General features: G+C 42.0%; 1 protein-coding gene across 2 annotated transcripts in view; it reads left to right on the top strand.

The window, feature by feature from the left end:
- SORCS3 (sortilin related VPS10 domain containing receptor 3) overlaps positions 1 to 12272 on the top strand; it is a 305448-nt gene extending 293176 nt beyond the window's left edge. For both annotated transcript variants that reach the window (XM_054832651.1, XM_054832652.1), the window contains 6 exons: positions 902 to 1014; positions 2894 to 3025; positions 4921 to 5020; positions 7029 to 7134; positions 11332 to 11492; positions 12099 to 12272. In XM_054832651.1, the coding sequence (XP_054688626.1) occupies positions 902 to 1014; positions 2894 to 3025; positions 4921 to 5020; positions 7029 to 7134; positions 11332 to 11492; positions 12099 to 12163 (677 nt within the window). In that variant the 3' untranslated portion in view covers positions 12164 to 12272. The remainder of the gene's footprint in view (positions 1 to 901; positions 1015 to 2893; positions 3026 to 4920; positions 5021 to 7028; positions 7135 to 11331; positions 11493 to 12098) is intronic.
- Positions 12273 to 12533: the final 261 nt, after the last annotated feature.

Below are 12533 nucleotides of genomic sequence, written 5' to 3'. Positions count from 1 at the left end.
TTTATACTCTTGCTTGTTTATCGTGATCTAAACCGGATATCTTTTTACAAACGATTAATGGTACTGATTTGAAGTGTCTGGAGATCAGGTGCTTCAAGGTGAGGCACAGCACATCTCCAAAAACAGAAAGGGGAGTCTTCCACCCTGAGAACTTATATCTGAGTGTGTATCCCATCCTGGATTGGTGCCTCCCACTGGCCCAAATCCATTGTGCACAGTTGTCGTAAGGATTCCAGGCTTGGTCTCTCTGGTGACACCAGAGGGGAGAGTTGGATAAAAATTTAAATTGTTCTGTATTTGAAGTCTAGGAAGTTTTTCTTCCTCCCTGCAATCAGTCAATTAGGAAGTAATTTCAGTGTGTTTCATGAATAGCCATTGCTTGATTAGCCAGTCATTAGCACCACTGAGTTCTGAGTTGTTGGGGTATTAACCACTCGTGGCTTCCCTCCAGGAGAGCAAACAGGTAATACCTGCTTTTGAAAACATTACTTACAGTAAGTGTTTGTTCTGCAGAGCACAGTGCATGCAATTGCACAAACCTTCCAAATTTCAGCCAAGTGCTGCCTTATTTGCTGGTCAACTTCCTTGTAAGCAGAATCCAATGAAGTTGAGTGGCAAAATTACAAAGCCCAGAGGCATCATGAAGGGAAGGCATCCTCTCACCTCCACCATTCTTTCTTCTGGGAAAAGCCACAAATTGGCATTAGGGCAAAATGTTCTTTATAAGAATTCTTTCCTTGCAAGCTTTCTATCCTGCTTGGTGTTAGCCAGCCCTTTTTCTTACTTCAGCCTTTCCTCTCTCTCTTGCTTTAAGATAATTTAATTATGGTCTTCCTGTTGTCTGCTGTACCCTGATCACTGCCTATTTAATCTTCTCATACATACTGTTTTTCTATTCCAGAGTATTTCCAATCTCAGCTCCTGTCATTTTCTCCCAACTTGGACTATCATAACCCTGATATCCCTGAATGGAGACAAGACATTGGCAAAGTCATCAAGAGAGCTCTAGCGCAGGTGAGCATCTGTTTCCTCATCTGTACTAGCATTGACTAGGCTGTTAAAACATGCACTTTTTCAACATGCTAACTTAAAAGAATGGGAAATAACAGCAGTAATGAAGCTATCATTTTAAATGGATAAAAAGCTTCTTAATATGCTGGATCTTTTTACAGAGGCAAACTATATTGGGAATTTTGTGGAAATATTATAATTACTTTTATTAATGTTTCTGTAGTGCTTTTTAGCTTTTAATATCCCTGAGGACTTTACAAATTCTAGATTGTAATAGTACCATTATTGTTCTTACTTTGCCAAATGGATATTACAGTATCTACTGTTTTCTACTCCAAACGTTTGAGTAGTGTTACTGTGTGTTGTTAAACAGCTGATCCACTTCATCCCAGAGGACAGACATTGTAGTATGTTAGATACATGAGGAAGATATTTTTACCTCTTCCTGATACTCAGTCTTCTAATGCAGCTAAGTGTAGCAACTGGTGAACGTTATAAAGCTCTACTCCCTTTCCAACTGGGGCAAAAAATGAGGATTCAGAGGGAAAATAAACTTACCTTTAAAATACAGGACAGAGAGAGACTTCGGTGGGTGGAAGATATTCAGTCTTCCTTTGGGATTAATTAGAATATGTAAACTAGCACTCATATTCTTGCAGGAAAGGGGGCAGAATAATTTATGATATCAAATAGCCAGGGACTTTGGTTTTGTGTGAAATCAGGAGATAAATTTAGGCAAGCTTTTGTGGTTTTTACAGTCTGCCAAAAATGTATCTTGCTTTTTTTTTTTGCTTCAGCTACAGCTGTTCTTAGAAATGGAGGCTGATTATTTTTACAGGGAAAGTACATTCCTTTTCAGCTTTTCTCATCTGCAGCCCACTCAAAATTCGCAGTTTATAAGAGTTTCCTTGATTGTTTTCCCATCCTGAGAAAACACTAAGTTCATTTGTTTAAGCTGTTGTTCCCTTTTACTGTATTCAGAGTCAAGCTTGCAGAAAAAAGAAATTAATTAGGTTATAACTATGAACGGTTACAGACAACAGTAGAAGTCATGCAGAAGTGCTTGCTTGCATATCCTTTTGTGACTACCTGGTTGCAGCCTGTGGTCTGTGCTTATAGGACAGATCACCAGGAATGGGCTGCCCCATTAGACACATTTCAGTTCAGGAATGAGGCCAAAGAGCTTGAGATGGGGTAGGACCAGGGAGCTAATGGGGTTAGCCTCATATGGCAGAGAGTTTCTGAGGGGGGAGAGGGTTCCTGCTCTACTGAGGATGCACAGCTTGGATTTGGGGGGAGAGGAGCCTCAGTGGGCAGGTCATGCTGAAGACCATTGTGAGAGTCACGTGTGGAACTGACTCTTGGTTCAGCAAACTGAGCAGTTCCTAGCACAGCACTCCTGATCACCCCCAGTAGTAAAAAATCTCCCACTGGAGACATTAAGTTATCCACGTATGGCAAATGTGGTTCCCCATAACCTGATCTCAGAAGGTGATTGCAGGCAATTTTCTTCATACATCCCTGTTAGTTGCACACTTACCAGAGAGAGCTAGACTCTCTGGATCTGACTTTGGGTCATTCTTTTGTAGCAGAAAGGACTGTATGGAAAATTCAGATCTGGAGACGGATAGGTTTGGACTTTGTGTTGAGACCTTTGGGTCCAGGGTTGTTGTCAAACCTACATTTACTTCTAGAAATGGAGTGAATCATTAGCAGAACCTCTATTTCTGACCCACCAAATGGGCAGAACAGCTCATGAGGACCACAACATCTAGGGTGGAACTGGCAAATAACAATTTGATGGGAGCACAGTTTGCTGTAGTGAATGGAAACACCAGTAACAGAATAGCAGCTAGAGACCTCCTTTTTACTTTTCTTTTAGGTGACTGGTATCCCTGATGAACAGATCTTAGTAGCTGTTTTTCCTGGGCTGCCTACTTCTGCTGAACTCTTCATACTTCCCCATAAAAACACAACAGAGAGGAGGAAAAGCAGTGAGGCTGATCTGGAGCAAGTAAGGAAAGAAGGATTTGTGGAACATTCATTCCTATCATACCATTTGCAGATGGGTCCCTTAGCTTTTTCAGCATTGGAAGTGACTTATTATAAGTGTGATGGAATTGGACGCATCTGGGACTGTGGCAGCATAGTTTATGGCATTAAAGAAAATTATTTTCAGAGGAAAAACAGGCTTTTCTAATACCTCACTGCTGTCTACCAGCAGTTGTTCTTCCCAGATCAGTGGTGTGTCCTTATTACAGTAGTTATGGCCAAAGGAACCTTGAATATGTACTCCCTTTACTCCCTGGAGGAATGCTAATAGACAGAGGCCAGAGCAGCAAGATAATATACTGAGGTTTACTAAAAATAAATCAGGCTCTTCAGCTCGTATATCACTGGAACAAGACCTCTTTTTTCCTGCAGCAGCGAATGGCGTGTGCAAACTATATTTGGAAGTTACAATATCCATCCATTTAGATAAATAGGTAATTACAATGATGAATAGCAACAGTGATATGCAGGCAAGGGAAGAGCTAGGAACAACAGCGCTAGTGTGCTGAAGCTTTCATGCTAGAATTACCAAGTGATTAAATCAGCTCTATAAAGGCAAAGGAGTGAAGTACTGCTGGAAAGGCTGCTTAGCTCTAGCTTATGTTTCCATATGCAACATTTTTACTGCACGCAAGCTATGTGTGAGCCCATCTCCAAGTAACTCTTGGAGAAGTAACTCTTCTGTGATCAAACATTAAGTAATTCAGAGGAATGCTGAATTCTGTGGAAGCTCTCGTCACCCACTGAGCAAAGTCAGTCCCCTCAGAGTAGTACATTTGTCCTAAGAAGCTAGCAAAGCTGGCCTCTTAACTTTATGGTGGCGAGTGTGCAGAGGAGATGCACTGTGGTGGGAAGGTTTAGAAGGCTTTTTGGATGGATTTTCTTGGAGTCATTTCCATCCTGTTCAGTAGGATCTACCCATATAAGAATTCCCTCTGAACAAGCTGTTGTGTCAATATTTCATATATCAGTATTATGCAGACATCTCAGATTAGGTTTCTGACTAGCTGATCATGCGGCCTGAAGCTCCAGTGCTCTGATTTTATCTCACAGTCTACTCAGTTGTACTTCGTCACCTGTTGTTGGCTTCTGCTTGAGGAGCTCTGCCCTGGAGAGTAGGCCATCAGAACTACTCAGTAACTGTGCCCTGACCATCAGAACTACTCTAGGGAGACCAGGCATTAACAAACTCGGGCTCCACTGTGACATGCCACGTACGTACTCTGAGGCAACCAAGTAACACATCATAGCTGGGTTGCTGAGCCATGAGTAAACTCCAGTCCAAGGCTCCCCTTCTAAATGAAGGAGAAATATGGCAAGTTTGCCATTAATCTTCAAAACTGGATTGTCTCATCCCCAACAGCCTATTTCAACAGGAGATACGTGACTAGGATTGTCCTGAATCAGTATGAGTAAAGAAGTGTTATTAGGCTGGACTAGCTAGCTCAGTTCCATCATCCACCAATGAAGGGCCAATATGTCAGTGATTTCCAAGTGCATTAGACCAAACTCACAGGACGTTGTGGAGGGTGGTGGTTTTTTTCCCCTCTTCCCCTATACCCCCAAAATAGAAAAAAAAAATACTAACTTCCTTGGTTTGCTTTCCAGGAGAGGTATAATAACTTATTCTGTGAGTCTCAAAAGTCCTGTAGGGAGACTTGCAGGCAATAACACTCAGTTCCATGTAAAGCACATGTGCATGTTTCTCTCCACTGCCTCAGTCTCTCACTTCCCTTCTCTTCCTGAAGCCAGTAATAGATGTTAGTCACCATTCATAGGCTTCATGCATTCCTGAATGTTCTCCAGAGCTTGCTGTCTTCTATATTGTAACTACTGTATTTATTATTATTTCATCAGGTGGTAGAAATCCTTTTTAATGCTCTCAACCAGAACCTGGTCCAGTTTGAACTGAAGCCTGGTGTTGAAGTCATTGTATATGTTACTCAGTTAACATTAGGTGAGTGTGCAGTCAAATGCATAGCTATGGTTCTCTTGAGGCTTCAGACAACTGCAGGAGAACCAGTCTACATCAGAACACTCACCGTTTGGTATGTGCCGCTGGGATACGTAGGACTGATCGTATTGAGACATTGTGGTAGAAGCAGGAAGTGTTAAAAACAGAATCCAGCAGTGGCATCTTCATGCACCAGTTTGTACAAGTATTAAAAGTACCTTTTGAAGTTCCCTATGGCTTAATTAACTAGTGCATTGATGTTTTTCAAGTGTTTTAGAAAATCAGGTGAATGGTGTTCTATTAAGCCCTCATTGGGCATCTGTGGAACTCAGTGTGAGTATTACTAACTTTCATGGATATTGGATCAAATCCTTATTGCAAAGGGCTTGTTAATGTTACGACTAGCCAAGAGGCTTTATAGGGGAAAAGTACTCATGAAAAGAAGATCTAGGCCTCTTTCAGGGAATACGTGCCTGAATATTGACTTCTGCAAATGAGACCGTATTTAAATTTCCATGTTACCTATCTCCATTTTTGCACAGCGTAATGAATAGTCACTTTAAGCTTCATCACCCTCTTTGCTTTAAACCACCCTAGTGTGAAGCTCTCAGCTACTTCTGAGAATTTCAGCCAGTGTAGTGTGAAGCTCTCAGCTATTGCTGAGACAGTGATGACTAGAGGAGACGATGCATTTATTTTTGCCCTTGCTTTTTATGACTGCCCTTGCAGTTATCTGAAATGTGGGATCTTGTGCTTGTGACATTGCTGATAGCCCCTCCAAAAGATTGGGAGTCATGTGCCATGATTATACACTTCAGCTTCTTTTTACATGAGACTCTCAGAGAGCCAAGAGCTGGGCTAAACAAGGCTTGTGACCTATCCTACAGGTAATGCCTTTTTGCCTTCACTCTCTGACCGTTGTTTGGGGATGAGAGTCAGATGTTAATATGAGTAGGCTCAAATGAATTAATTTGCAAAACTGGGAATGAGATCCAAATATCTGCAGTCTCCAGGTTCAGAGTCTGGGTTCTAGTAAGACACTGTAAAGTGTGGATTTAGCTTACAGTGCTCAACTATTCTTGCACACCCCTGCAGTGGGGTGCTGCATTTGTTTCATGACCATTCCCATAATATTTTGACTCAGGTAAAATGACAGTCAGTTCCTTTCCACGAAAGAGTCTGTAGAAGTAATAGAAGCAGAATACTGGCAGTATCAGACTCTTAGGTGTGAAAATTTGGCAATGGAACTAGAAGTGACTCTATTTGCATAGACTTTGTCCATGTCTTCTCGGTGACTTAAAAAGAATGGAGGACAGTAAAAAACCAAAACCAAATATTTATGCAGAGTGAGAGATACTCAGCTGCTACTTATAATCATTTGTGCATCATTAGAGATTTCTCATCAGACTCTTGATTCTCAGTGCAGTGCGCAGGCCATTAAGATGGTCTGCTCCAATGAGCTGTGGGAATAGCTGCATAAACAAGGTATAGTAATACACTTTATTTAGCCCACCAAAAATGTCAAGGATAGATGGATCAAACCTCCAAAATATTATAATGTAGTACATGCTTGGGTCCGGGATTATTGCTTTGGGCTCCTCCACATTATGAAAACTGACTCAATTAAAAAGTCTGTAAGGTCCAATACAAGGATGAGGGGAATAGACATGCATTAAGCCACACTTCATAAATTTCATTTCCACTCCAATCCCTGGAAAAGCTTGAAAAGAAACAGCCCAAAGTGTTAACACAGGAGTGATCAGCTAAGCATGGCTTGCTGTGCCTTATCACTAGGAGATGTTAGACTGCACTGTCTTGAAAAGGGAACTTGGCTTTCAAAGGACAAGAGAGTGAATTTGTTTCCTACTGATTGGTCTTGCTGAAAACAGCATGCACCATGCAGTGGTAATAAAGCAGATGTGGCAAAGACAGACTTGAGCTCAACTCTCTGGTAGTTACGTGTTCTCTAATAATATCTTGCAAATGTAATGCTCTGCCTTTCTTCCTGCAGCACCCCTTGTTGATTCCAGCACGGGTCATAGCAGTTCGGCAATGCTGATGTTGTTGTCTGTGGTGTTTGTAGGCTTGGCTGTTTTTTTAATCTACAAATTCAAGAGGTAAGTTGAGAAACTTTGGGGGATGGGAGGAGGAGACACTGGCTGGTTTACAGGAAATCTAAGCAGAGTGGTGCCTGGATTGCAGATGTAGAGCGAGTTACGCTGGCCTAAGGCTTACACCAGTATAGTTCCCTATTTCTCATATATAGAGAGAAGACCATCTACTGTCCTTCCACCACAAACTTGGTGCTCTGAAAGCTCACCAAGAGCTTAGAAATCAAGCTGTGACCTGCTTCAGCAGATGTATTTGAACCACAGACCAGAAATGGAAACCCTGTGTGCTCATTGAGTACTGAGCTACACAATGCAGACTTAGTCAAAAAATCACATGATGGATGTCTTCATACAGTCTATATCCACCTGGCCAACTGCCTTAGTGCAGCAGTATCTCATTTGTATCTTACAAAGTGAATAATTTAGTCTTGCAGAGGAACAGGTGTGATTATGTTAAGGGTGGGAGACTCAAAGCCAGAAAACTTTGTGTTAAGCATCAAAATGCCTTTGGGAATCTGTGCTGAGATTTCCTATGCCAGATGTTAATATAAACCTTTTGCTTCCAGGCAGCAGGCAGGACGTGTGCTGGCCTATGACACTTTGCTGCTGCAAACTGTGAAACAAAATACAGGATAAGAATGGCCTGTTTGCTGAAGGACTGCCTTATGAGAATATATTTTAGGCAGATGGAGCTTCCTTAGGAGGAACTTTGCATTCAGTACAGTCCTTACTGTGTTAAAAGGTCTGTGTGCCCAGATCCTGCCCAGTGGCAAAATATCATATTAGAAGCATAAACTGAGTCTGTCTTAAAAAAAAAAAAAAAAACCAAAAAAACCCCAACAAAACCCAAAAAACCAGACACACACACACACACAAATTGGGAAACTAGAGCTTTTCCTGTTCAGATTCCAGCTATATGTTTATCTCTCCAGCAGCCCAAGACAAGGCTAGTACTCTCTAATGATACTAGTGGGATACAAACAATATTAAAACTGGGATGATTAGACAGGCACATATCCTAGTCTCCAGGTTTAAAGCTCCACCAATTTCTAACCTCTTGCATTAACTATTGTCAAAATCAATGAGTGGCACTGCTTCTAGTGCTTGATCCTGTACACATCAAGATCTGTTACCAAGCTCCCGCTGACTTCAGTGGCCCAGGACAGTTTCCAGAGAACCCATATGTGTGAATCTGCTCAGGTGCAGATTTCCAGGCCTTCAGTGTGACTTGCTTGTTGCAGTCTGAAATCTTCTCTCTGCTTTTGTGAAGTGGAATACAGCTTCTTAGGTGAATGGGACATGGGACTTGTTTAAGGCATTGATTTAATACTGTGCTGGGGACGCAGCCAATGATTTCTTTCACTCCCAGATGAGTGAGAGCAAAGAAGTCTCTCTAGCAGATGTGTCAAGATACAGGTGCAACCCTTTTTCAGATGTGCTTTCCTTTGTGTCTTGGTGAGCTGGTTTCTTAGGTTTGGCCTAATGTCTTTGGCTCTGTGGTCAGCGATCAGTTACCAGAAAGAAGGATCTGTATATTCTGGCTGACAGAGAGCAGTGAAGAGCTTGGTAATCCAGTTTGCTTTGGTAGTCTCCAGGTCATGGTATGCTACTACAGCTCATAATGCTGACTCTTGTACTACTTAAGCATCCTGAGCCTTGAGAATAGCAGCCATCAGCCTTGTGCCGCACTCCAAGGCTGGGAAGACCCTGTCTTGTTAAAATCTTTCTGAAAATTGAATGTATTACAAATTGGGAGTGAGAGGGAAAGTGGTTAAAGCATCGGTTTTGCTTAGCCCAAAGCTCATCAACTTGCTTTCCCCTCTTATGTGCTCTGTCCCAAAGAGGACAGACCCAGGTCAAACTGACCAAGTTTAGGATTAAGTCAGATACCCAGAGTGTCCTCAGCTTGTTTTTTTAGAACAGAAAGCCACTTTTCAGCTCTGTCTAAAACCTCTGGCTCAATGGATCAGAAGTGAGAGCATGGAACAATTCTTAATGGAAAAAGGATGTGAAAACAAAAGCTTTCCTCTAGCTCTCAGTGATGCAGAGGTCCATTAGCCATATGTACTTTTCTGATTAACAGTGATCCCAACCTGAATACAGAACTGCTGCTTACAGAAAAAGGTTGTGGGGAGAGCATGGGCCTACATGAATTTTTAATTCTACAACTTCATAGAATTGGTACTTTGCTGGTTTGCACACAGACTCCTTATGAGTCCATCAAGTCATAGACTCAGCAGGCATGTTAAATACTGCTGCTAGAGAGATGCTTGTTGAGGAGGTCTGGGTGGAAAAGGAAGGAAGAGGGAAAAGTAGGGAAATAATCTGTAAAAAAGGTGTTTCTTTTCTGGGAGATCGAGCATATAGCAGGTTAATGCTATATGTGTATGGGTGGTGAGTAATAGGGGGGCAGTCAGTGTGTATGTGTCCTGGGACAGGAGAGCAGGAGTGTATGTGCGTGCACATGTGCTCAGAGATGTGTGATGGGATGTTATGGCCACCTGCGTCTGTGCCAGGAGGCATGGCTGGTTAGGTATGTGTGTATGGATGCACATATGTACAGTCTCAGTTTCTTTTTTCCCTGACTCTCTGAAATACCTGGAGGCTCTCTGCCTCACAACTCTAAAGAGCTTTTCTTGCCTTTTCTCTCAAAGCTCAGAAGACTATCGCTTCTCTACCATTGCATTGTTTGGAAGCAAAACTATGTCTTCCAGTTCTCCAGGCATGTTGTCATGTCCACATCTCTACACACCTCCAGAAATATTCTGGGCACTTAAATCCTACGGGAAAGCATTTGTCCTCTCTCATCCAATCTGTGCATTCCCTGTGTAGTGCTTATGTCTTCTAGTGATCTGTAAGGCATGTCTCAAAGTGAGAAAGAGAGGGTAGGAGAAAGGGAGAAGAACGTGAGGTTTGTTAACTGGTGCTAAATATCCCAAATATGTCCTGACTTGTTGCTGGTTAAGAACGGAATGCCAAAACAAGCCAATAGCACAAGTCGTTTGAGGCCAAAACTTCACCAAAGTACTATTAGCATAGATCTATTCAATTTGTGAGAGTTGAGGCAATTTCCACTGCTTTCAATCTCTGACATATCCAACAGCAGACAGGTTAGCATAAAGAGATAGCATTTTATATAGCCTCTTTTGAACACATCTTCTTTCCCTCTCCTGTGTGCTTTAAGGAACTGAAAAACTTATCTGAATTTTCCTTATTTTAGCAATGTGGACTGCATAGCACAGAGTACTTTTAAGGGCCTTAGAAAAAAAAGAGTCAGTCACCTTCCAACAGGCAACTACACAGAGATAATCCTAGCAACCCCCATGATGCTTAACACATTACTTTTCAGTTCTCATTTTAAACTTGCATTCCTCCAGGGATTACTCTCTAACAATCTGTCTAGGCCTATCTAACAATCTGTCTAACTAACTGACTTTCAAGGATATCGTTCTAGCAGTCCAAGTTCACTTCTCTTGGAAGAAGGAAGAAGAAATAATCCCTTCACTTTCTTGGCTTCCTGAGCAGCAAGGGAAAATAAGTCCTTGCAAACTTGCATGATCTATAGCATGGCAAACTGTTTTTGCAATGAAATGGTAACAGACTTTGGGTGGGTGTTATGAGGTCCAAGTCCTTTCTGTACTCTGAGGCAGGACCAATTCTTTACAACTCTTTCTGATGCGGCAATTCCTACTGAGTCAGTGTGGGCCTGTCAATAGAAACAAGCCTAGCAATTTTTTTTCAGTTGATAGTAGTGCTCAAATTGATTTTTACTTTTGGTTTCCAATGCACCGCTGATCATGTAATAAATACTGAGAGAGTTTGCAATTGCAGCTGATTGTATTTAGCTGATTGCTGGTCTCTGAGCCAGGTGCAGTGTCCACTGTGTGCACGACTTCCCATTTAAAAGGGTAGGACCAGAACATTTAGGTTTACAGCTGGAGGAGTTTTTGGGCACAGGATAGTAAGGCAGTGGACTGAGATTTGGGGTAGCTTTAGGCTGGTTTGGAATTAGTGAATGCTAATGGCACTTTCAGAGCTGAACATCACTGTAGTGCTTTCACCATTCTGGGAGCTGGTACTTTGCATCACTGCCAGTGCTGCATTTCTGGGATTGGTCTCATTTTAGTTGATCTGATTAATCCAAGACATGCCAAGGATGCCTGTGTTACAAAATACAGCCTCTCGTTTTCCTTTCCTGTGCAGGAAAATCCCTTGGATTAACATCTATGCCCAAGTTCAGCATGACAAGGAGCAGGAAATGATTGGCTCTGTCAGCCAAAGTGAAAATGCCCCCAAAATCACTCTGAATGAGTTCACAGACCCTGAGGAGCTGATGGACAAAGAACTGGACACGCGAGTGATGGGTGAGAGACAGCCCTCAGCTGGAGTTCGTTTCACAGTATGGGTGAGGATGCTGGTCATTGGGGTATTAGGAGAGGCAGCGACTGTGACCCCAGGTACAAGCAGAGCCTGAGGCACTGAGATAGCAAAAAATTCTCTCTCTGCAACATGGTTACAGGGAGTTTTTTCCTGCAGCTTTTCAGCTTTTCTTATAGTGTTACATGACCAGAATAGAAACCTGGAAACAGCCATAGGTATACAGCAGTTAGTAATGGCTGGGGCTTGGACCTATGTCTGTTCTTGACCCTGTCTCTCCTGTGGCGGGGTCCCAAATTCCCTGAATCCTCAGACGAATCAGCTGAGCCAAGGTTATGCTGTTGATGTGCTATCATTACAAGTGAATATGTCCCTAATAGCTTAATGAGTTTACTGCTGGTTGACTGAGCTGTAGTAACAGGTTTTCTGCATGCTCCATGGTTATTGCAAATGCAAAAAAGGATGTGTTACTTCTAAGCACCTTTTCTGTCTTTACACTTACACAAGCACCTCCTCAGAAGGAGTGAGAAGCAATATAGACCAGACTGTTGAAGCCACTGCACTGACTCTTGTCTCCATTTTCTCCTCCACAGGAAGCATCTCAACAATTGCCAACAGTGAAAGCACAAAGGAAATCCCCAACTGCACTAGTGTTTAATACTGAGAATCCACTTGGTCTACAACATTTCTGACTTTTTATTTGTAATTATTATTGTTATAATAATTATTATTATTATTAAAAAAGAAAGAGTTATATGTCATTATTATCATTTGGGAGGGGATGGGGTGGGCTTTTTCTGTTTACCAGGGCTGCATTCATAAATAGCAGGGATTCTTCATATTTAGGAATTACTCACCAGATCAGAAACATAAAGCAAAGAATGAGTCAAGTGTGCAATGGGATTTGAATGCCAGCCTCCTGTTAAATACAGAATGAGAATTAAGTATTCAAATCCAACAGGTATATATAGTACCTTAGGCAACATGTTGTAGGTAATTGTTCCTTTTCAGCCCTTTTCAAAGTATGT

The sequence above is a fragment of the Grus americana genome, chromosome 7, assembly GCF_028858705.1.
Source record: "Grus americana isolate bGruAme1 chromosome 7, bGruAme1.mat, whole genome shotgun sequence".
NCBI classification, from domain to species: domain Eukaryota; kingdom Metazoa; phylum Chordata; class Aves; order Gruiformes; family Gruidae; genus Grus; species Grus americana.
This window is presented reverse-complemented; position numbering and strand designations above follow the sequence as displayed.